This window comes from Salvelinus namaycush, chromosome 21 (assembly GCF_016432855.1).
Source record: "Salvelinus namaycush isolate Seneca chromosome 21, SaNama_1.0, whole genome shotgun sequence".
Classification (NCBI taxonomy): domain Eukaryota; kingdom Metazoa; phylum Chordata; class Actinopteri; order Salmoniformes; family Salmonidae; genus Salvelinus; species Salvelinus namaycush.
In genome coordinates, this window is record NC_052327.1 from 31,672,417 (window position 1) to 31,696,416 (window position 24,000).

General features: G+C 44.1%; 1 protein-coding gene across 2 annotated transcripts; it reads left to right on the plus strand.

Annotated features, from left to right (window-relative positions):
- The first annotated feature begins 746 nt into the window (after positions 1 to 746).
- On the plus strand, positions 747 to 23,371 carry LOC120066693 (semaphorin-3ab-like). 2 transcript variants are annotated; one of them, XM_039018140.1, is made up of 17 exons: positions 747 to 905; positions 4,584 to 4,646; positions 7,791 to 7,910; positions 8,713 to 8,803; positions 9,857 to 9,976; positions 17,908 to 18,050; positions 18,931 to 19,045; positions 19,220 to 19,289; positions 19,503 to 19,647; positions 19,814 to 20,033; positions 20,127 to 20,218; positions 20,349 to 20,390; positions 21,076 to 21,233; positions 22,236 to 22,303; positions 22,417 to 22,562; positions 22,820 to 23,195; positions 23,289 to 23,371. In XM_039018140.1, exons 1-17 carry the CDS (start codon positions 747 to 749, stop codon positions 23,369 to 23,371), a joined length of 2,211 nt encoding a protein of 736 aa, XP_038874068.1. The 2 variants fall into 2 exon arrangements, with proteins under 2 accessions (XP_038874068.1, XP_038874067.1); XM_039018139.1 differs by having other exon boundaries at positions 22,820 to 23,188; positions 23,240 to 23,371.
- The last annotated feature ends 629 nt before the right edge of the window (positions 23,372 to 24,000 follow it).

Below are 24,000 nucleotides of genomic sequence, written 5' to 3' on the forward strand. Positions count from 1 at the left end.
AATAGTGAATGGAGAATAGTCTCTGTTTTCCACTGTGAGTTTGTTCTGTGATCTAGTTCTGCTTGACTGGCCCAGTCAAGGTCAGTTCCCCCAGCCAGACCATTTGGTCGTTGGCTCTTCAGCATAGGCACTGCCTGAGTGGCCACACAGTCTAAGCACGGTTGGCAGTGCTGATTAATAGAAAACATTTTGTTGGATGCAAGCTAGTGTGGGGAAGAGGGTGTGAGGGAGAATGTGTGATGGGCAAGAGAGAACACAATCGACAGAGAGATATGAAATCTGAGCCAAAGCACCTTCTCTCTCTCTCGCTCTCTCTCTCTCTCTCTCTCTCTCTCTGGTAGCTCCCTAGTCTTTTGGAGTTGAGATCTAGACCCACTGAGCACAGACGTCAATTCAACATCTTTTACACGTTGGTTCAATGTAATTTAATTGAAGTGACGTGGAAACAACATTGATTCAACCAGTGTGTACCCAGTGGGGACCCTGCTGCATGTCTCCATGTGGGGATGGGATGTTTCCTCTCTGACATGGTGAATATACTGAGGAGACACATCACGATGTCTGCTATAAGATGCTATTAGATGCTGTGTATGCTAAGACTTCACTGTCTCCCTTATTCACTCTCTCTTTATTTCTCTTTAGTCTAATGCATTTATTTCCCTGGGTATATCAGATACCGTAGGAATTACTGCGCTCTTTTATTGTACATGTTCAATCCTCTCTCTACCTCCGTTCTCTTTCCAGAAATGTTGGAGTCCAATAACTTGGTGACATTTGAGGGCCTGGCCAATAGCTCAGCTTACCACACGTTCCTATTGGATGAGGAGAAGGGTCGTCTGGTGGTGGGAGCCAAGGACCACATATTCTCCTTCAACCTGCTCAACATCAGCAGAGACCTGGCACAGGTAATGTACGCCTTATAATACATCAAAACCTGGTCAATTTAGCAGGATTTGGCACAGGTACTGTACTGAACATATAATACACATATAACCTATTTATGATGCATTATAACCTAGTTCACATCAGCAGATCCCTGGCACAGGTACTGTACACCTTATAATACATTAATAACGATCTATGATACATTACAACCAAGTTAACATCAGCAGATTCCTTGCAACGGTAACAGTTACATTTGGTCAATATCAACCCACTTTTACATACAATACAGTACGAACAAATATGAAAATGTATACACTCACTACTGTAAGTCGCTCTGGATAATAGCGTCTGCTAAATTACTAAAATGTTAAATGGCGCTGACGGACAGGGCTGCCGTGTTTCTAGCTCTTAGGAAACTTTGCAGTATTTTTGTATGTGTTATTTCTTACATTATTAGATCAGGAAATGTTTTGTGTTATTACGTACAGCCGGGAAGAACTTTTGAAAATCAGAGCGACGGTAACTCACCAGCATTATGACCAGGAATTTGACTTACCCAAATCGGAACCTTTGTTCGTACCCTTCAGGGCAATTGAACTGATTCCAGAGGCTGTTCCAAAACACCGCAGGTGGAAAAAAGGTACTTGGAGTGGACTTTTAGTCCGACTCAGGAGGCGCACACACCACCCACCGCTACCGATTATGTTACTCGTTCAGTCTCTGGATAACAAATTTGACGAGCTCAGGGCGAGGATTTCCTTCCAGAGAGACATCAGGGATTGTAACATACTCTGTTTCTCGGAAGCATAGCTCTCTCAGGATATACTGTCTGAGTCCGTTCAGCCAGTTGGGTTCTCAGTTCATTGCGCATACAGGAATAAATATCTCTCTGGGAAGAAGAAGGGTGGTGGGTTATTTTTTATGATTACTACTTATGGTGTGATTGTGATAACATACAGGAACTCAAGTCCTTTTGTTCACCCAACCTAGAACACCTCACAATCAAATGCCAACTGTATTACCTCCCAAGAGAATTATCTTTGGTTATAGTCACAGCCGTGGTTATTCCCCCTCAAGCCGATACCACGACGGACCTCAAAGAACTTCACAAACACTTTATGCACACTGGAAACCACATATCCTGAGGCCGCATTTATTGTAGCTGTGGAATTTAACAAAGCAAATTTGATGAAAACGTTACCGAAGTTCTATCAACACATTGACTGTAGTACTCTCGCTGCTAAAACACTCGACCACTGCTATTCCAACGTCCGGGATGCCTACTCCGTTCCTATAGGCATAATCTCAAACAGGAAGTATCTGTGCTAAGGTCTATTCAACGCTGGTCTGACCAATCGGAATCCATGCTTCAAGATTGTTTTGATCACACGGACTGGGATATGTTCCGGGTAGCCTCCGAGAACAACATAGACGAATACACTGATACGGTGACTGAGTTTATCAGGAAGTGTATAGGAGATGTTGTACCCACTGTGACTACTAAAACCTACCCTAACCAGAAACCGTGGATGGATGGCAGCATGCGAACCATGCATTTAACCATGGCAAGGTGACTGGGAATATGGCTGAATGCAAACAGTGTAGTTATTCCCTCCGTAAGACAAACGTCAGTATAGAGACAAAGTGGAGTCGCAATTCAACGGCTCAGACAGGAGACTTATGTGGCAGGGTCAATGGGGTTCCTGTACCCAAGAAGGCAAAGATAACTGAAGTAAATGGCTATCGCCCCACAGCACCCACTTCTGTCATCATGAAGTGCTTTGAGAGACTAGTCAAGGATTATATCACCTCTACCTTACCTGACACCCTAGACCCACTTCAATTTGCTTACCTCCCCAATAGATCCACAGATGATGCAATCACCATCGCACTGCACACTGCCCTATCCCACCTGGACAAGAGGAATACCTATGTAAGAATGCTGTTAATTGACTATAGCTCAGCATTCAACACCATAGTACCCTCCAAGCTCATCATTAAGCTCGAGGCCCTGGGTCTGAACCCCGCCCTGTGCAACTGGGTCCTGGACTTCCTGACAGGCTGCCCCCAGGTGGTGAAGGAAACAACACCGCCACTTCACTGATCCTCAACACTGGTGCCCCACAAGGATGCATGTTCAGCCCCTTCCTGTACTCCCTGTTCACCCATGACTGCGTGGCCACGCACGCCTCCAACTCAATCACCAAGTTTGCAGACGACACAACAGTAGCAGGCCTGACTACCAACAATGACAAGACAGCCTACAGGGAGGAAGTGAGGGCCCTGGGAGTGTGGTTCCAGGAAAATAACCTCCCACCCAACATCAACAAACCTAAGGAGCTGATTGTGGACTTCAGGAAACAGCCGAGGGAGCGCCCCCCTATCCACATCGACGGGACCGCAGTGGAGAAGGTGGAAAGCTTCAAGTTCCTCGGCATACACATCACTGACAAACCAAAATGGTCCACCAACACAGACAATGTGATGTAGAAGGCGCAACAGAGCCTCAGCAGGCTGAAGAAATGTATCTTGTTATGTAAAACCCTCACAAACCTTTACAGATGCACAATTGAGAGCTTTCTGTCGGGCTGTATCACAGCCTAGTACGGCAACTGCACCGCCCCTGGCACCCGATGTCACAGGAAGGCCAAAGATCATTAAGGACAACAACCACCCAAGCCACTGACTGTTCACCCTGCTATCATCCGGACAGCGAGGTCAGTACAGGTGCATCAAAGCTGGGACTGAAAAACAGTTTCCATGTCAAGGCCATCAGACTGTTAAAACGCCATCACTAACACATTAGAGGCTGCTGCCTAGAGGCTGCTGCCTACTGTACATTAACTTGAAATCACTGGCCACTTTAATAATGGAACACTAGTCACTTTAATAATGCTTACATATTTTGCATTACTCATCTCATATGTATATACTGTATTCTATCCTATTCTACTGTATCTTAGTCTATGCCGCTCTGACGTTGCTCGTCCAAATATTTATATATTCTGAATTCCATTCCTTTACTTTAGATTGTCTGTATTGTCAGATATTACTTGTTAGATATTGCTGCACTGTTGGAGCTAGAAACACAAGCATTTTGCTACTCCCGCAATAACATCTACTAAACACATGTATGTGACAAATACACTTTGATTTGATGTAAAATGTAAACACTCTTATACATACAAGTCTGTTTGCAGTCTGTCTGTCTGCAAATCTCCCCCAAGCCCTGTCAGTCTAAGCCAGTCTCAGCCAGGTATCCAGGGACTCTCTTTCTATAGAGAAATTACTTATGAATAATTCAGGCTTGAGCTGTCGCACAGGATCTCACGCTGCGCCAGGCATGTTAGCCGCTCCCTGCACACCTGGATGAATAATAGAGTAAACGGAAACAAAGTGGAGAACAAATCTCATTGTGACTCCTCTACCCCTACCACATACATATACACACGTGAACGTACATGCTGTAGGTACACGCACACACACATATATCAACGCAATCTAAAAAATATGCCCCACCTCCGCCAAAAGTACATTTTTAGCGACGCTCCTGGCAGAAGCACCTCAGCTAATGTAAGGAATGTTAGCTGACCAACTGCTTGGTCAAGATGTTAGGGTTAGAGACTGGTTAGTGTCTGATTTAATGTATCCATGTGTATTGTGTAGTGAAGTATCCTTATCTCTCTGTGTCTGTGTAGATCCCGTGGCCTGCATCCACCTCCAGAAGAGATGAGTGTAAATGGGCAGGGAAGGACCTCATGGTGAGTAGCTACCTCATCTTACACATCACACTTCTCTCGCTCACATAGTAATGCCTTCTACACTGTCTCGCCCTCTTGGAGTACTGCCTTTTCCACTATCTCTTCCTCTTGGAATACTGCCTTTTACACTATCTCTCCCTCCCGGAGTACTGCCTTTTACACTATCTCTCCCTCTTGGAGTACTGCCTTTTACACTGTCTCTCCCTCCCAGAGTATTGCCTTTTATACTATCTCTCCCTCTTGGAGTACTACCATTTATACAATCTCTCCCTCCCGGAGTACTGCCTTTTACACTGTCTCTCCCTCCCGGAATACTGCCTTTTACACTATCTCTCCCTCCCGGAGTATTGCCTTTTATACTATCTCTCCCTCTTGGAGTACTGCCTTTTACACTGTCTCTCCCTCCCGGAGTACTGCCTTTTACACTGTCTCTCCCTCCCGGAATACTGCCTTTTACACTATCTCTCCCTCCCGGAATACTGCCTTTTACACTATCTCTCCCTCCCGGAGTATTGCCTTTTATACTATCTCTCCCTCTTGGAGTACTACCTTTTATACAATCTCTCCCTCTTGGAGTACTGCCTTTTACACTGTCTCTCCCTCCCGGAATACTGCCTTTTACACTATCTCTCCCTCCCGGTGTATGGCCTTTTACACTCTCTCTCCCTCTTGGAGTACTGCCTTTTACACTAATCTCTCCCTCCCGGAGTACTGCCTTTTACACTATCTCTCCCTCCCGGAGTACTGCCTTTACACTATCTCTCCCTCCCGGCGTACTGCCTTTTACATTACAGTGTTGGTATAGTCTGTGTGTTGTCACATGGACAGAAATCTCTGAATCTGATCATAATCCGCTGTCCAAGTTAGAGACATCACATGACCTTAGTCATCTAGAGTCCAACCATAGAGAAGTTGACCTAGCCACTGGGATACAGGGTTAAAAGTTGACAGTCAATGGGCTTACAGTCACTGCTTTCAACACAGGAGCAGAATCCTAACAAAAGCTATGGCTTTGTCGAGACATGGGTATTTGTTAGTTGCAAATGCAGCACAGTTTCTGTCCACACAGTCATATGGCATATCACAAGATCATTTAGGTGTGTGTTTTCCTTAGTCTAAGAAGAGTCATGTCGATACCAGTGGCACTTCAATACTGTGTGTCTTGCTTGCATGACTAGCTCAGCCATGTACTGTATATTTGTCCTGTATATCTGTCTCAATACAAGCAGTACACTGTGTAAACACCCAAAGAGACACAGTTGCATCTCTCTCCTTCTGACTTTCCTCTCAGATACAGCCTGGGGCCATGTGCTGCCTGCAATATAAGATCTTAGCTCCGCTGTATCTGCCTCACTGAGATCACAGGCACAGGGTCAGCTTCTGCTGAGTTTCTATAGGGCTGATTTTGAAGGGCCATCAGGTCTTTTGTGTGTATGTGCGTGTGTTTTCTGTAAACATTCTGGCAGAGATGAGCGGGGAGCCCTGAAGGATGGTCTTTGTGTTTGAAGGGCATAGGAGACAAGGAGGAGAGGAAGAAAGACCACAGATGCTCTTTGATGAACTGCAACAAAGACACTTGTGAACATGCCATGGGGAAGACAGTGAAAGAGAGAAGGAGAGAGAGAAAATTGCTAATTTACTGTACATCTATGAAGAAGGGAGGGTGATACACAAGGCCAGGAAAAATAATGTTGTGCCAAAAAGTTAGATTACGGGTCTTTACGTCCAAGCTTCGCTAACTGTTACGAAACTTCCATCATACAAACTCTGTTGGTTCAGTGCATGGTTTGGCCAATGGGTTCACACTGTTAAACTTGATCTCACAAGAAACTTTAACACCATCCAAATCACACCAGCGTGAGAAACGTTAACGTTATCTGATGATCAACCAGGTAAACCACCCTGAAATGACAGACACCTCTTCAGATGACAACAAAGGCATATACAATCAACAGAGCTGCTTTCTGTTGGTGACCTACTAAAGGCAGATAAACTTAGTCATGCATTATTTGTGGTTCTTTTTTCTCTTTTTCCATCAGAGTGATGACATTCATTTTCATATGAGGTCAGGCCTGCTGCCTGCTCAGGCAAGTGCTGACATATCACGGGGGAAACTGTCTTCGCAGCATGGAGACACACACAAACACACACACACACACACACACACACACACACACACACACACACACACACACACACACACACACACACACACACACACACACACACACACACACTACACAGTAAGCTCAGACGAGGTTACAGTATGTGATACTCATAACATTTTGTTGTTGTGGGACGTTTGCTGGTTGGTTGCAGTGCAGTTATGCATTGAAAGTCTTACTGTTGATGTCCATCATAAAAATCCTGGCTGTTTTAATACTCAGATGTCTCTGAGCCTTTCTGATCAGGAGTCCGGATTGGAGAGATCATGAGTACACATGGGGAGAGGGAAAGGGAGAAAGAGGAGAAGGATGGAGAGAATAAAAGATAACTGAGAATTACAGATTACTGGTCTCAATCTGAACAGCGAGTTGTTGAGTTATTACACAGCACAACAGTCTGGATTATCTCCAAAACACCACAACCGTGACTCACTCAGCTGGCCTGGCCATGATGTCATTTGTACAGTAAAATCAATCAGGGCTGTTCCTTTTCCCAACACTGTTATTCATATATAGATCAAGTAATTCCTAAATATTCCTGGAAAATTACTTCTATATTATACAGACAGGACAAGCCTTTAATTCTGATTACAGATGCCCTTAATTCCCTCAATTTAAATGTTTGTTTTTCTGCATAGCTCTATGCGATGTTGTGTTACGTCCAGAGAGGGTCAACCCTTTTCTCTGTCCAGTGGATCAGCTCTATAGGAGGGCCTGCTTCTGATGAGCAAACTGGGTTTTGACCCAAATGGGCAAACTGGGTTTTGACCCAAATGGAAAGGACTGAGTTTTGACCCAAATGGAAAGGACTGGGTTTTGACCCAAATGGGCGGGACTGGGTTTTGACCCAAATGGAAAGGACTGGGTTTTGACCCAACAGCTTTAGACATCTCTATCCTCTATGTTAGTTGTTTACAGAAACTGTCTATCTCCTGGCAAACCCATGCTATATAAAATGTCTCTCTTTCTCTATCTCCAGAGGGAATGCGCTAACTTCATCAAGGTGTTGCAGCCGTTTAACCAGACCCATCTGTATGTATGTGGAACCGGAGCCTTCCACCCTGTCTGCGCCTACTTGGAGGTGGGGAAGAAACTAGAGGTATACCAACCGGTAATACCCTATTCAGCCATCTGTCAGCTTACTGCAGTTATAGCTCTAGTATTCTACTATTTACTGACCAATATGAACCGTGGTAGAAGAAAAGGGAAAGGGAAAGGGGGATACCTAGTCAGTTGTACAACTGAATGCATTCAACTGAAATGTGTCTTCGCATAGGGCATGTCATGGTTCTGACTGATTCAAGTCTTATATGAGCTACAGCTAGACTATAGTATTAAGAAAAACTCTTCACTGAAATGTGAGATTATGGTTTTGGGTTTCGATTTAAAATCATAAACCGTGGAGTGTGAGGTAATCTCTCGTAATGATTCGCTCATGGCCTTAGGAAAAATGTTTTTATTCATTCAGTAAATGAGATGGAAAATTAAAAAAGAGTTTCATCGTTTAGAGGTTCCCAAATTCGCAGTGTGTGTGTGCGTGCGTGCGTGCGTGCGTGCGTGTGTGTGTGCGTGCGTGCGTGCGTGTGCGCGTGTGTGCGTGTTCTATGTCTCCTCTCACTGTTAGTGAGTCAGGCTTATAAATGTTTCCTATTCATTAGACTGCAGTCATTTTCAGAGAATTAGAGAGGGAGAATAACTCTGAGAATAGCAGTCTCCTCTCTTTACTGCCCTGGCTGGGGCCCCTGGTTAACGTGACTCTAGGAGAAAGTAAAACATCTCATTCTGAAAAAAGAGAGATTTTTTTTCCAGGACGCCAACATCATGCGTTGATGTCAATAGGACAATGCAATAAACTCTGAATTCTAAATGCTCTTTATTTTGACCTATTTTTCATGTAACAGGACAGTGTGTTCAGGCTGGAGCCCCTGATAGAGAACGGTCGAGGGAAGAGCCCTTATGACCCCAAGCTGCTCACAGCGTCCATGCTCATCGGTGAGTGACCCAAACAAACAAGCACACTCAACTTTTTTTTTAAGGAACTAATTTCCCCCAGAACTTTTCACCACATAAAGAGGGAGTTGTACCTCTTCTCTCATCTCCACTCATTCATTAAGCATATTTACAGCTGAGAGGAAGTGGGTGAATGACAGGGCTGGCTATATATAGTGTTCATCATTAGGAGTGCTCTACAGTGGACACCCACTCATTTCCAAGCCTATGTGTAGTGGACGCGCGTGTGTGTGTCAGCTTCATTTCTTCACCATGTTCATCACCAGGACCAGTCATACTTTATGACATCACATCGCTCCAACCAATAGATGGTCATTTTCCATCACCCTTTATCTCCTCCTGTCTCTCTCTCTCCTCTTATCCCATCTCCTTGCTTCTCTTTCTCACATCTCCGCTTTCTCCTCTTATCCATGTCTCCACTCTCTCTCTCTCTCTCTCTCTCTCTTACTCTCTCTGTCTCTTATCCCTCCTTCTCTTTCTCCCTTCTCTTTCTCTCCTCTTTGTCATTTCACCTTTATCCCTCCTCTCTCTCTCTCTCTCTCTCTCTCACTCTCTCGCTCTCTCTCTATCTCTCCTCTTACCCTGTCGCCCTCCTTCTCTTTCTCTCCTCTTCCTCCTGTCAGCCCTGTCTCCATACTCCTCTCTCTCCTCGATCTCCTCCCACCCATGTCTCACCTTCTCTCTTTTTATTAATCCCCCTCCCTCCTTTAATGTTCTCTTAATGGAACCACCTGGCCCTCTGAGTCTCTTCCTGTTAAATCTGACTTTCACACTTACTTGTTCTGGTTCATTATCTGGTAGATGAAGGTGTTCCTTGTGAGAACACATTCTACCTGTACTGTTAAGCCTGCAGGCACCATACTGTACCTGATAGACTAATACAGACACTTGACACCTGTACACGAAAGGTCATGAGACGCACACACACAGGATACACAAACACTCACATGCGCACGCACAAAAACATATATTGCAGCATGCACACACACACGTTCACACATACACCTGATATTGTCCTCCTCCCCTGTCCTTCAGATGGCGAGCTGTATTCTGGGACGTCAGCGGACTTCATGGGGAGGGATTTTGCCATCTTCCGTACGTTGGGACAGCATCACCCCATCAGAACTGAGCAACACGACTCCCGCTGGCTGAATGGTGAGATGGAAATAAAGAGCATTCTCAGTTCTGATGTTCTCAGTTCAGTGAACTATGCTTGCATGATGAAAAACCTTGCTTGAGTCCTGAAGACTTGTGTTAGCTCCGCAAGTTGATACCCAGGTTATAGCTCAGCAAGCTAACAGTCTGTTGGCATGCAGACCAGTCTGATTTAATGCATTTCGTCTCAAATTGAGACAGAAAGTGTTTCAAAGACAGAAACTAAAAAGACAGATAGACAGAAACTGAGACAGCAAGTTTTTCACAGAGTAAGAGAACAAAGGAGACATACAGAGAAGACAGAGAAGCGTGAGAGAAGAGAAGCGTGACAAAAGAAGGAGGGAAAGGGAATAACAAAAATAGGCAGCATTAAGTTTAAATCCTCCATGATTGACATGGCTGTAGTGGGGGAGTGGTAGCGGACACAGTGGCTCGATTGCAACACACAGGCAGAACTTAACACGCTCCTGAGCTTACTGCTGGATTTCTTAAAACGCTACGAACGGGAAATTACATGCACCTGGGGCCTAAACTAAGCTGCATTGCAACGAAAAGCCCACAAGGATAGACCAGCAGATCAATTGATCTCTCGTTGTTACCATGTCAAGTGATTATGCCAATGACTGTATGCGGACAGCTAGTCTAGATTCTTTACTCCTGCCCCCAATGAAATATTGACTCACTCTGTGTGCAATATATCACGACTCAGGATATGACCCAGATGCAGACACAGGAGGTGTATAGTTCGATACTATTTATTTTACAAAGGGGCATGTAAAGGGCAGGTCGAGGGCAGACAGAGTTCGTAATCCAAGACACAGGGAAACAGGGACACAACGGCAGGCAGGTTCAGGGTCAAGACAGGCAGATAGGTCAGATCTGGGAAGACTAGAAAAACAAACGTGCGAGCAGGAGAAACGGGAAACACGCTGGTAAGACCTGACAAGGCAAAACGAACTGGCACAGACAAACAGAAAACGCAAGTATAAATACACAGGAGATAATGGGGACAAATGCGAGACACCTGCTAGGGGGTGGAGACAAGACAGGTGAAACAGACCAGGGTGTGACACAATAATAGTGTTAAACATTCTTTTTTAATGACTACCTCATCTCTGTACCCCACACATACAACTATCTGTAAGGTCCCTCAGTTGAGCAGTGAATTTCAAAGACAGATTCAACCACAAAGACTAGTGAGGTTTTCCAATGCCTCTCAAAGAAGGGCACCTATTGGTAGATGAAAAAAAGCCATTGAATATCCCTTTGAGCATGGTGAAGTTACAACAAAGACACAGGCGTCCTTCCTAATTCAGTTGCCAGAGAGGAAGGAAACTGTTCAGTGATTTCACCATGAGGCCAATGGTGACTTTAAAACAGTTACAGTTTAATGGCTGTAATAGGAGAAAACTGAGGATGGATCAACAACATTGTAGTTACTACACAATACTAACCTAAGTGATTAGAGTGAAAAGAAGGAAGCCTGTACAGAATAAAAATATTCCAAAACATGCATCCTGTTTGCAATAAGGCACTAAAGTAAAACTGCAAAAAACGTGGCAAATAAATGTACTTTACGTCCTGAATACAAAGCGTTATTTTTGGGGCAAGTCCAACACAACGTATTACTGAGTACCACTCTTCATATTTTCAAGCATGGTGGTGGCTGCACCATGTTATGGGTATGCTTGTCATCAGCAACGACTCAGGAGTGTTTTAGGATAAATGGAATAGAGCTAAGCACATGGAAAATCCTAGAGGAAAACCTGGTTCAGTCTGCTTTTCAACAGACACTTAGAGACCAATTCACCATCGGAACTGGAAACGAATAAAATAATAAGAATTGACTACACTATCAACAGTAGTTTTCCATTCATACAACATGTCGGATAAATTGCCACAATAGATTTTCCATGTCAAATAGATAAATCGCCCTTAGTCTGCTCATAAAGTAGGACTAAATTGTTCCGATGATACTGTAACACCAACCAGAGGGCGAAATGGTCTTGAAAAATATTGGCTGCAATCAAGACTAAAAGATAACATCCACGTCAGGGAACGGTAAATTGCTGCCAAATGTTGGTTGCAATTGAGACCAGCTGTGCGGGTGATGTTAGCATGTATTGATGGTTTAATAACAGTAAATCAGCTGATGATAATCTGGTGGCTTTCGATGGTTGCAATTGGCCCACTATGTTTAGCGTTTTACTGGGGAAGAAGTTTCTGATTCCCATTTCATAATTTCTTAAATATGATATATATTTTTTTTCAATTTAAAGTTTTATTAAGTTTTCAAATCAACCAACCAAACACATTCCACATTCACAGATGTGACTTAAAAAAATAAATAATAATAATAATAATAATACAAAATTGTTTTATATATATATATATATATATATATATATATATATATATATATATATATATATATATATATATACATACATACACATACATATATACATATACACACACACACACACACACAAATAATAATTATAACAAAATTTAATTATAGAACTTGCAGCAGCACTATCAAGGTTCTTATTAGCTATTTCCAGCCTTAGCTGAGATGACGAGCCAATAATTAGTTTTTAGATTTTACAGCACCTTACACAACACGCATCTGCTCATCTCCCTGATTCCCCCATTCACTCTGTCCAATTTGAAATATAGTTGAGTAGTGGAGACCAGAGTCTATCAAACTTGGGCTGTCTCTTGTGGAGGTCATAAGTGAGCTTTTCAAGAGGGAGAAAGTCAACAATCTGGTCAATCCACATTTTAAATGTAGGAGAAGTATTAGAGGCCCACAATAGAAGAATACATTTCTTAGCAAAGTATGTAATGGTCATGAACAAATTTTCTCTGTCAGGATCAAGAACAAAGTCCTGCTGGGCATTAAGAAGATAGAGACACGAGGTCATATCAAACTGTACATCTAGTATTTTCTGTGCAGCAGTATGTATAGATTGCCAAAATCTGGCAATCTCTCTACAGCTCCAAAATACATGCATATAGGTTCCACTTTCAGAGGTACATCTTTTACAGTTAGGAGAAATGTCTGTTTTCATTTTATGGAGTCTCAGGGGAGTGTAATAAAATTTGTACAAAAATTTGTAATTAGATTCTTTCATTTTTACATTAGTAGAGGAGCAGTATACCCTGTCGCAAACCTCCGCCCATAACTCATCACTGATAGTCAGACCAAGGTCCTTTTCCCATATTATTTTCAAAGGAGTAAAGGAGGATCCTCCTTTCTCAGAAAGGAGTCTATAGATATAGGATATTTTGCCTTTAATGGATTGTGCTGTGACAAGAAGGGTTTCAACTTCATTCAACTGAGTTCTAAACCTCCTCTTGGAAGTAAATGAGGAGATGACATGTCTAATTTGAAGATATTTAAAAAAAAATGGGATCTTGGCACATTGAATTCACTGCAGAGCTCTTGCAAGGATTTCAGTGTAGTGGTCTTCTGATGAAATAGGTCTGAAAAGGTCCTGATTCCTAGAGTATGCCAAAGATTAAAGTTGGCATCCCTCAGGGCTTTCGGCAAGTCTGGGTTGCCTACTATAGGCGAGTGAGAACATATTTGGGAGGTGATGCCCAGGTATTTCTTACAGTCCCTCCACGCTCGTAGGGTGCTGTAAATCACAAATGTTTTGGCTATGTTGCCCACTTCACTAAAGTTATTAATGAATATAGTTGAGCTTAGTGGCAATGAACCACAAGATTGGGCTTCTATCTGGATCCACGTTGACTCTTGTCTGTTTGTGATCCATGTTAGCATGTTGCGGATTTGGGCAGACCAGTAGTACAATTGAAGGGAGGGAAGGGCAAGACCACCCTTAGATTCAGGTTTCGATAGAGTGGAGAGCTTGATCCTAGGTTTTTTATTGCCCCATATAAATTTGGTGATGCTTCGGTTAATTGTTTTGAAAAAGGAAGCTGGGAGATAGCATGGGAGCATCTGAAATAAATAGTTCAGTCTAGGGAGGATGTTCATACGGATTACATTAATTCTTCCTACTAAGCTAATTGGGAGGGAGATCCAGGTTTGGAGGTTGTTCTTGATTTGATCCAGGAGTGGAAGATAATTCTCCTTGAAAAGCCTATTCAGATCTGGTGTTATGAATATCCCAAGGTATTGAAACCCCTGTGTCTTCCATTGGAATGGGCATAGTGTCTTCATAGAACTGGTGAGTGTAATATTGAGAGGGCAGACAGTGGATTTGTTAAAATTAATCTTATAACCTGAAAACGTGCCATACTGAGCAATTGTGTCTAAAATGGGAGGAAGGGATTTCTCAGGGTTGGATATGTAGAGCAAGACATCATCCGCGTAAAGCGAAATCTTGTGCTGCAGGCCGCCTGCAGGAACACCCATAATACTTGGATTGCTCCTTATCAACTCTGCCAGAGGCTCCGCCCCCAACAAGTAGAGCAGGGGGGACAGCGAGCACCCTTGTCTTGTGCCCCGTCCCAAAGGGAATCTGTCAGAGTTCAGTCCGTTAGTAGTCACCATGGCATTTGGATGAGAGTATAGTGATTTGATCCATTTAATAAAGTTTGGGCCCATGTTGAACTTTTCTAAGACTGAGAACAGAAAGCTCCATTCCATCCTGTCGAACGCCTTCTCAGCATCCAGTGAAGCCAGCAGGACAGGGGTCTTCTGTGCGTTTACTTGATCAATAATATCAAAAAGACGGCGAATGTTATCAGAAGAGTATCTGTCTCTAATAAATCCCGTCTGGTCCGCTTTTATTATTTTGGGAAGAAGAGTGTTTAGTCTTTTGGCGAGCAATTTGGTAATTATTTTGTAGTCGAAATCCAACAAGCTTATGGGCCGGAAGGAGGATTTGGCATGAAAATAGGGCTAAGCTGGGGCCAAAAAGCTTTGTAGAACTCTCTGGGGAATCCATCTGGGCCTGGGGACTTGTTAGGTGACATGGAGGTAATTGCCTCCAGGATCTCCTCAGGAGTGAAGGGGGAGTTGAGATCTTCTTGGTCGGTCTCTGATAGTTTAGGTAGCGAGATTCCCTCTAGGAAGGAGTGGAGTTCTGCCTCCGTGTGTTTTCTCTCAGAGGTATATAGTTTGCAGTAAAAATCATAAAAAGTTAAATTGATCTTTTTTGGGTCATATGTGACCTCATCCTCTGCTGTTCGGATAGCCATAATTGTACGCTCTGACTGCTCTTTTTTTAATTGATAAGCAAGCAATCTACTAGGCCTATTGCTATACTCATGGTATTTCTGTTTAGTAAAGAAAACTTTTTTTTTAATCTCCCGAGTATAGTCCAAATTCAGTTTGGCTTTGGCTGCTTTAAGTTGACTCCAGGAGGTGCTGTCTGGGGATTGTTTATGTACTTTTTCACAGCGTTCCAGCTCCCTCTCCAGATCTAGCCTGTGTGCTTCCATTGCTTTTTTCTTAGAGGAAGCATATGCAATTAGATGACCTCTTAGTGTGGCTTTAGCAGCGTCCCACATTGTGGCCGGAGAAACAGGAGAATCTTTGTTGTCTTGTGTGTAGTTGTCTATCCATGTAGTTACCAATGTATGGAATGCTTCGTTTGATAGCATGGAGGTGTTGAATTTCCAGCTCTTTGATCTCGGGATGTTTTTGCAGAGGTCAAAGCGGAGGTGGACAAAGGCGTGATCCGAAAGCGCTATGGGTCCGATTGTACACGTGGCTGAATTTATGAAACTCTTTGGGATAAAAATGTAATCTATACGGGAGTAGGTGTTATGGATATTAGAGTAATATGTATAGTCCATAGCTGAGCTATTAGTCTCTCTCCAGATATCTATCAGTCCCATCTCTTTAGTAAGAGAGTTCAACATCTTTGCAGATCTAGGATTTGTGGTGGGGACTTGAGATGATTTGTCTAGGGTTGGGTTCAGGGTACAATTAAAATCTCCGGCCAACACTCCAAAGGAAACACAATGCTCATTGAACAGGGTTATCATTTTCGACATAAAAGCAGGAGTATCTGTGTTAGGGGCGTATATGTTTAAGATAGTAATTGGTTGCCCATACAGTGACCCAGTTATCAAAATAAATCTCCCCTCCGGATCAGATATGTTTTTGTCAATTATGAATGGAACATTCTTATGGATAAGTATTGCTGTATCTCTACTGTTGGATTTGAAAGATGAGAAATACACCTGTCCCACCCAAGCTCTGCGGAGTTTGGCATGTTCAGCATCACAGAGGTGTGTCTCTTGCAATAGCGCGATGTCTGCTTTTTCCTCTTTTAGAGCACATAGTATCTTTTTCCGTTTTATTGCATGGCCTAGACCGTGGCAGTTCCATGTCAATAGATTTAAGGTACTAGTCATCGTCATCGAACAGTAATCGAACTTTAGTGCAAGTCATCTCTGGGTAAAGGTGGATAGTAGTTACAGCTGCGTTCACATAAAAGGAAAATAAATGGTTTACATAAAATAACAATCTCTGAACACCCCAGCCGAGTTCCCAAACAACTCGACATATCCCGTTGGATCTATTACCTCCCCGCTCAGTCACAATTCTGTGTTCCAACAAAAAAAAAGACCGAGAACAGTTAGCAACGCACAACGTCTCCCCCTCCCCACCAAAGAAATGCCTCATCCTCTCCGCCCCGCATTGAGTAAATGACAACGTAGCCCCCGTCCAGACCACATTAAAAAAGGGAGAAAATAAAATCAATAGCCCAGCCTACATATAGTAGGCCTAGGTTATAATATGGGGCCTATCCCTCTCAGCTAAAGGAACATAAATATAGATTGGACGGCTATAATGACATTTAGCAGGGCGGGTGGGTCTTTGGATATCGGCTATATGTTGTCTTACCTCCTTTAGTAATAACAGTAATCGCATTTAGTCAATGGTCCATTTCTCATTGACCGGGGTTGTCTTTCAAAAAACGTTTTGCCTCTTCGGGAGTTTTGAAGTGTCGCAGGGCTCCTTGGTGAAGAATCCTGAGCTCGTTTGAGTATTTGAATCCCCTAAAGATGCCTCGGTCAATGGAGCATTTCTTCACCTCGTCAAACTCTCGGCGCTTTCGGCGTATTCCAGCTGACAGGTCCTGGAGTAAGGTGAGTTTGGCGTTTCCCAATGTAATGGTGTTGGTTTTCGCCGCCTGTAGGACTCGTTCCTTGTCGGTGAATCTCAGGAAACGTATGGTGATTGGGCGCGGTGGTTGTCTGGCTGCTGGTGGGGGCCTCAGTGCTCGGTGAGCTCTCTCGAGTTCTATGGGCCTGTCGGTCGACAGGTGGAGCCACTCGGGAAGTTTGTCTTGCAGGTAGCGGATCAGTGGCATGTTTCCCTCTTCTTTTTCGCCCAGATTTAATAGAACACAATTATTCCTTCGCCCCCTGTTTTCCAGGTCCTCTGTTTTCTCTTCCAGCTGCTCTATTTTTTTTAGCATATGCTATTGTTTCCATGGCGTCTGTCAATAAGTTTTCCGTGGATAGGATTCGCCCCTCTGCCTCGTCCAGGCGCCCCGCGTTTATGGTTATCTTGTTGTTTATGTCAGGCAAAGCATTTTCCAGGATTGTCACCTTGCCCCCTATCGCACTGAGCTGAGCGTTAATGGCATCTAGTTTAGTGTTGAGTTCTGTACGTTGGGATCTCAGCTCAGAAAAGATGTCTTCGACAGAGTGCGAGGTTGGCATTCGTTGGGCCTCGGGGGGGAACGGGTCCTCTTTCTCCTGGCTAATGGCGCTAGCTTTTTCTGAAGCTAGCTGCTTCTTGGAGGCTTTTTCCGTCGCTAGTACTCGAGTCCGGGTAAAAATGTCACCTGACTTTTTGACTAAAGCTAAATGAGTTTAAACTTGAAGTGGAGGTAAGATTAGGAATTGGAAACTACTTGTGCGGAGCTCCTAGTTCATGCAGCCATCTCGTTCAGGGGTCACGTGATCCCCCCCAAATATGATATATTTTTGTGTAGATCCCAGGTTTGTGAGTGTCCATCTGATCCCAGAGAGTGACAACCCCGAGGACGACAAGATCTACCTGTTCTTCAGAGAGAACGCTATGGATGGGGAACACGCAGGGAAGGCTACTCAAGCACGCATCGGACAGCTCTGCAAGGTACTGTACACATTCAGAACACAAACACATTCAGACACCTCAGACTTAAACAGCTCCCTCTATCTCAAACAGAGTTGATGAATAACAATGATTTCCATAATGGATGCTTTCCTAACCAGTTATCTCTCTCCTCTCAGGTTATATTTAGGTTTGTTGTGCTTGGTGTGGTTCTCTTACTGAGGAAAACCTGAGAGAGAGAGAGGTGGTTTAAAAATGTCACTTGAGCCAGAGAGAGAGAGAGAGAGAGTAAATAGCAATGGTGGTACTGTTACAAAAGGGTTATTCAGCTGTCCCCGTAGGAGAACCCTTATTGTTTCCAGGTGCAACCCTTTTGGGTTCCATGTAGAACCCTCTGTAGAAAAATGGTTATTCAAAGGGTTATCGTATGGGGACAGCCAACATCTTCTAGATTGCACCTTTTTTTCTGAGTGTAGGATGATGGCTGGTATTGGCAGAGACTGGTGTCTCCTCTGTCACCCTTTAGCCTGCCCAACACACACAATTACACACACAGACACAGACACGCACACACCCTCCCAGCCTGATCTCTCTGTATGTGAGGTATATGCTTTTCTTTCAACACAATACATTCATTATTTATAATGCCATATAAATTTAGGCTGAGCATATTTGGGGCGTCAGTCTTAATAGACCGTCAAAAATCACTGGGAGCCTGTATTCTGTCGATGTGTGCAGAAAAACAATTTAAAAAAACAATTGATAACGTATTATGAGAATCTGTAAGACAGCTGCATTAAGCCATTGTTGTCTTTTCAGGTGTCAATCAAAGTTAATATAACAAAATGCAGGACCTGTATTGCAGTATTGTTTTGTGGGGGATGTAGTAAATGTTCGGACTCTGGTGTGTTTCCTCTATCAGAATGACTTTGGAGGCCACAGGAGTTTGGTGAATAAGTGGACTACTTTCCTGAAGGCCAGACTGGTGTGTTCTGTACCTGGACTCAATGGCATAGACACACACTTTGACGAACTACGTGAGTGTTTACATCAGCCTTTGTGTTGCATGTTATGTGTGTCTGTGTGGCTGGAAAAGGGGGCTGTACTGTGTGAGAGTGTGTTTTGGGCAAACAAATATCACATGTATACCAGTCTACTGTATTTGGTTTATTCCCGACACTAACTCTTCTTTTGGTTGTTTTTGTTCTCAGAGGATGTGTTTCTGATGAGCGCTAAGGATCCTAAGAACCCCACCATCTATGCAGTGTTCACTACATCCAGGTACTTACTTCGGTCAGCCACCTGTCTACACTCCCATTGGAGAAGTATGGATCCTGCAGAAGATTTTTGTAGTAGATTTGTATCTCTAATTTATTAATCTCTCTCTCTCTCTCTCTCTCTCTCTCTCTCTCTCTCTCTCTCTCTCTCTCTCTCTCTCTCTCTCTCTCTCTCTCTCTCTCTCTCTCTCTCTCTCTCTCTCTCTCTCTCTCTCAGTAACATCTTCAAGGGCTCAGCAGTGTGTCTGTACAGCATGGCAGACATCAGAAGGGTGTTTCTAGGTCCCTATGCCCACAGGGACGGCCCTAACTACCAGTGGGTTCCCTTCCCCGGACGGGTACCATACCCACGACCTGGCACGGTGAGGGCATGATGGGGTCTTTGGGTGGGGGAGGGGAGGAACACACTTTACATAAAGGGGCTATACATAAGGCATCCATACCACCGTTATAACATTTTGTATTGTAAACTAGTGGAAGACATGAAGGTAAGGATCCACATAGTAATGGATGTTTTTTAATCCACAGTGCCCCAGCAAAACATTCGGAGGATTTGATTCAACAAAGGACTTGCCTGATGATGTCATAGCATTTGCGAGAGGACACCCAGCGATGTTTAACCCCATCTATCCCATCAACAACCGACCAATCATAGTCAAGACAGACACAGACTACCAGTTCACACAGATAGTGGTGGACAAAGTGGAGGCTGAGGATGGACAGTATGACGTCATGTTCATAGGCACAGGTACACACACAAACACACACACAAACATGCACACACACGCACACATGTGCACACACACACTAAGAATGTGTGTATGTTGTTTCTGCGTTGTAGATATGGGTAAAGTGCTGAAGGTGGTGTCCATCCCCAGAGGGTCCTGGCATGACCTGGAAGAGGTTCTACTGGAGGAGATGACTGTGTTCAGGGTAGGTCACTCCTACTGCTATCAGATCATGTTTATGTTAAAGTCATACAGCTAAAACAACATCACAATTATTACTTTATCAAAATATGGGTTTGTAACATTTGGGACATTTCTCATGTATTTTGTCCTAGGAGCCAACTGCTATTACAGCGATGGAACTCTCCACAAAGCAGGTAACCAACGCTGATCATATTCCTCATGACATGAAGAGAACAGGAAAGGAATGGGTGTACTAGGCAGTCCTACATTATAGAATCATGGCCTTATTGAAGCTAGAGACACCTAACACAGCCCATGTAATACAGATCCACTCTCTAAACAGAGATACGTCATATTTCTGACAGGCAGAGTCAGCTACATTCATATGTAATGAAGTAGTGGTGCTTCTAGGTGAGTGTATCCCACTAGTAGTCAGCTTTCATCAACACAAACAAGTGTTTAACACCCCCACTTACTGTACACACTGAGCTGCAGAAGAGAGGGACACTACTATAGAAGAAGAATTTAACTCAATTGTATCTATGCTTTTTATAAAAATGAATTGTATTCTTAGTACAGACTTGATGTGACCTGTCAACGTCGTGGGTAACACCCAGCCTGAGGACTGTATAAGGACAAAATAAACACTTGTTAGAAGACGTTAAAATGATGCTGACTGTCTAAGACGGATGTCAACCAAAAGATCTCTGATAATACCAGGGGAGGAAGACAATGGTAGAACTACTGTGCTGTAGAAACCTTCACCTGTAATAATATGAGGCCTTCTTTTACTGTACTGTACCAGGCACTGGTACATAATGCATATTGCAAAACATATGGTATCACGTATTTAGAATGTTTCCTGTTCTATTTCCACAGCAACAGTTGTACCTAGGCTCAGAGCTGGGCATATCCCAGATGCCTTTGCATCGCTGTGAGGTGTACGGGAAGGCGTGTGCTGAGTGCTGTCTAGCTAGAGACCCTTACTGTGCCTGGGATGGGACCGAGTGCTCACGATACTTTCCCATGGCCAAGAGGTACACACACACACACACACACACACACACACACAGACACACACACACACACACACACACACACACACACACACACACACACACACACACACACACACACACACACACACACACACACACACACACACACACACACACACTCAGCGCATAGTGAACATTCAAGCACTATTTATCCCATTCAAATACTTTAAATAATGAGTACATTGTGTACAGAAAATCAGATCTGTTAGCCCTGAAGGTAGACAGGTCACATTTCTCCCTGAGACACAGAAACATACCCTGAGCTGTGTTTACTGGCAATGAGAACTAATGTTAGTCATATCTGCAGGGCAGACTGTCTGGGTGAATGCAGGGTGAAATAAAGTGTTAGAAATTCTAGCTGTTCATGGGAGGAGGGTGCGGTGTGTGTGTGTGTGTGTGTGTGTGTGTGTGTGTGTGTGTGTGTGTGTGTGTGTGTGTGTGTGTGTGTGTGTGTGTGTGTGTGTGTGTGTGTGTGTGTGTGTGTGTGTAGCCTCCCACCCACGCATAAAGTCTCCATTGGGTTATTGATTTGAGCTTTAGCCTGAAGGTCTCATATTTCTACATATTTTAGACTGAATTCTCTGATACTCTCAGAGAGAACAGCCCTGTGGGGAAGGCAAGATATGTGAGAGAAGACACTTGTTCTTTCTCAATGAAAAAATCTCTGTTCTGTTTCTCACTCTGGATATTCCATTGTTTATTCAGTCATTGTGTACAATACATGTGTGTGTTTCGAATCCATCCCCTCTGTATCCTTGGCTGAGAGTAACTGTGTTAGTCAGGCTGTGTAAAATAGCTATGAGTGACTGATTGATTGGATTCCTCAGCCACCCTGTAATTAGAACTAAGCCGGTCTACAGTGGTATGAAGCTCACTGGTGTTATCTGCCTGGCTGGCTCACAACCACAAGTACAGCACATCCAAAACCATACTCATGCACGTGCATAATCGCAAACTGACTGTTGACGTGTGTTTTTGCAGGAGGACAAGGAGACAGGACATCAGGAATGGAGACCCTTTAACCCAGTGTTCAGACCTGCAGCATCATGGTATGTATTCACAAATAAACCTCCTCATGGAAGATTCCTCTCTTCCCTTCACATTATAATGGTGCTGAGTTCACGTTGTGTTCACAGTATGATCTGTGTGTGTGTCCCTGTAGATAACCTGAATGGGCAGCCCACGGTGCTGGATAAGACAGTGTATGCAGTGGAGAACAGCAGTACGTTTCTGGAGTGTAGCCCCAAGTCCCAGAGAGCACTCACCTACTGGCAGTACCAACAAATCAATGACGACAGGAGACAAGACGTATGAAACGACCGTACACTAGTCCTTACACATAACACAGCATTTCAATCATGATGTCCATCAAATGACCGGTACACTGTTCAGTACATTACATAAATGACTGCATACTGTATTAAAGATACTAGGTACTGTGTCTGAGCTGCAGATCTACAAAGAATATTGAACATATGGATCTCAAATGTGGTGTTGTTTATCTTAGTATGTCAGATAAAGTTAAGTCAAGTGAAGCAAACATTCTATTACTCCTCTCTGCGCAGGTCAAAGCAGAGGATCGTTTTGTCCGTACGGAGCAGGGCCTGCTGATCCGCACATTGAACAAAAAGGATTCTGGGACTTATGTGTGCCAGGCTGTAGAACACGGCTTCATGCAGACGCTCCTAAAGGTCACCCTGGAAGTCATCGACACTGAACGCCTCGACGATCTCATTCACCGTGATGACGAAACCGCCACACACACCGCTGCCACACACACAACCTCCTTGGACACGCCCCCAGCCCGGGAATCGCCCAATCAGAAGCTATGGTACCGTGACTTCCTGTCATTAGTGAACCACCCGACCCTGAACAGCGTGGATGAGTTCTGTGAGCAGGTGTGGAAGAGGGAAAAGAAGCAGAGGAGGCAGAAAGCACACCTATCCCAACAGGTCCAGCTACACCAGCAGCAGCAGCAGCAGCAGCAGGGCCTCGTGCACGCTCACACCCACGTGAATGCCCATGGGCTTGCGGCCAAGTGGAAACACCTGCAAGAGAGGCAGAAGGGCCGCAACCGTCGGACCCACGAACTGGAGAGAGCCCCCCGCAGCGTCTGACCTCGCACCTAAATCCCATGACCCCCCCTGACCCCCAACCCCTAATCCATGTACACTGTCCTCATTCTCAGATCCCCCCTGAACCTCCTCCCCTGCCTCATCTCTCCTTACAGAGATAAAGACTTGTTCCACACTGACTTTGTACAGAGAATCTCAACTGGAAACAATATCTAGCCCTGGTCTGTGCGTGTAGGCTGCGTGGCCACCCATGATTACAGTGACACGGCACAGAGACAAAGGATGATACAGGACACCAGATGATACAGTACTATTCTATAATCTCAGCTGGCCTCTGTAGCCCCAGCACCATGGAGGGACAGTGTTAGCCAACATGTGGACTGGACTCCACGTACTGCAGAATAACTTATTGAAAACATGGCTCTGTCTCCACTGTAGTGTAGCTTTGTTTGTTAGTCGTGTCTCGCCATTGTTGTCCACCCAGATATAGTAGGTAGCTTCTCCTATCAACCACTATCTTGGAACAAGGGATGATAGTGTTTGATGAAATGACGGAGCAATGATGGACCTCGTGTGTATCACAAGGACATAACTACATACAGGTCATGTAAAGCACAACAGTTTGATGTTGATTGGATTCTATGAGAAATGAAGAGTCCTAAGGAGAGAGG

Coding starts and splice junctions, on each gene's coding strand:
- LOC120066693 (XM_039018139.1), top strand. CDS start 747: ATGTTGGAGTCCAATAACTTGGTGACATTTGAGGGCCTGGCCAATAGC. Junction 7,911..8,712: donor AGGTGGGGAAGAAACTAGAG/GTATACCAACCG, acceptor TTCATGTAACAG/GACAGTGTGTTCAGGCTGGA. Junction 21,234..22,235: donor TACTTTCCCATGGCCAAGAG/GTACACACACAC, acceptor GTGTTTTTGCAG/GAGGACAAGGAGACAGGACA.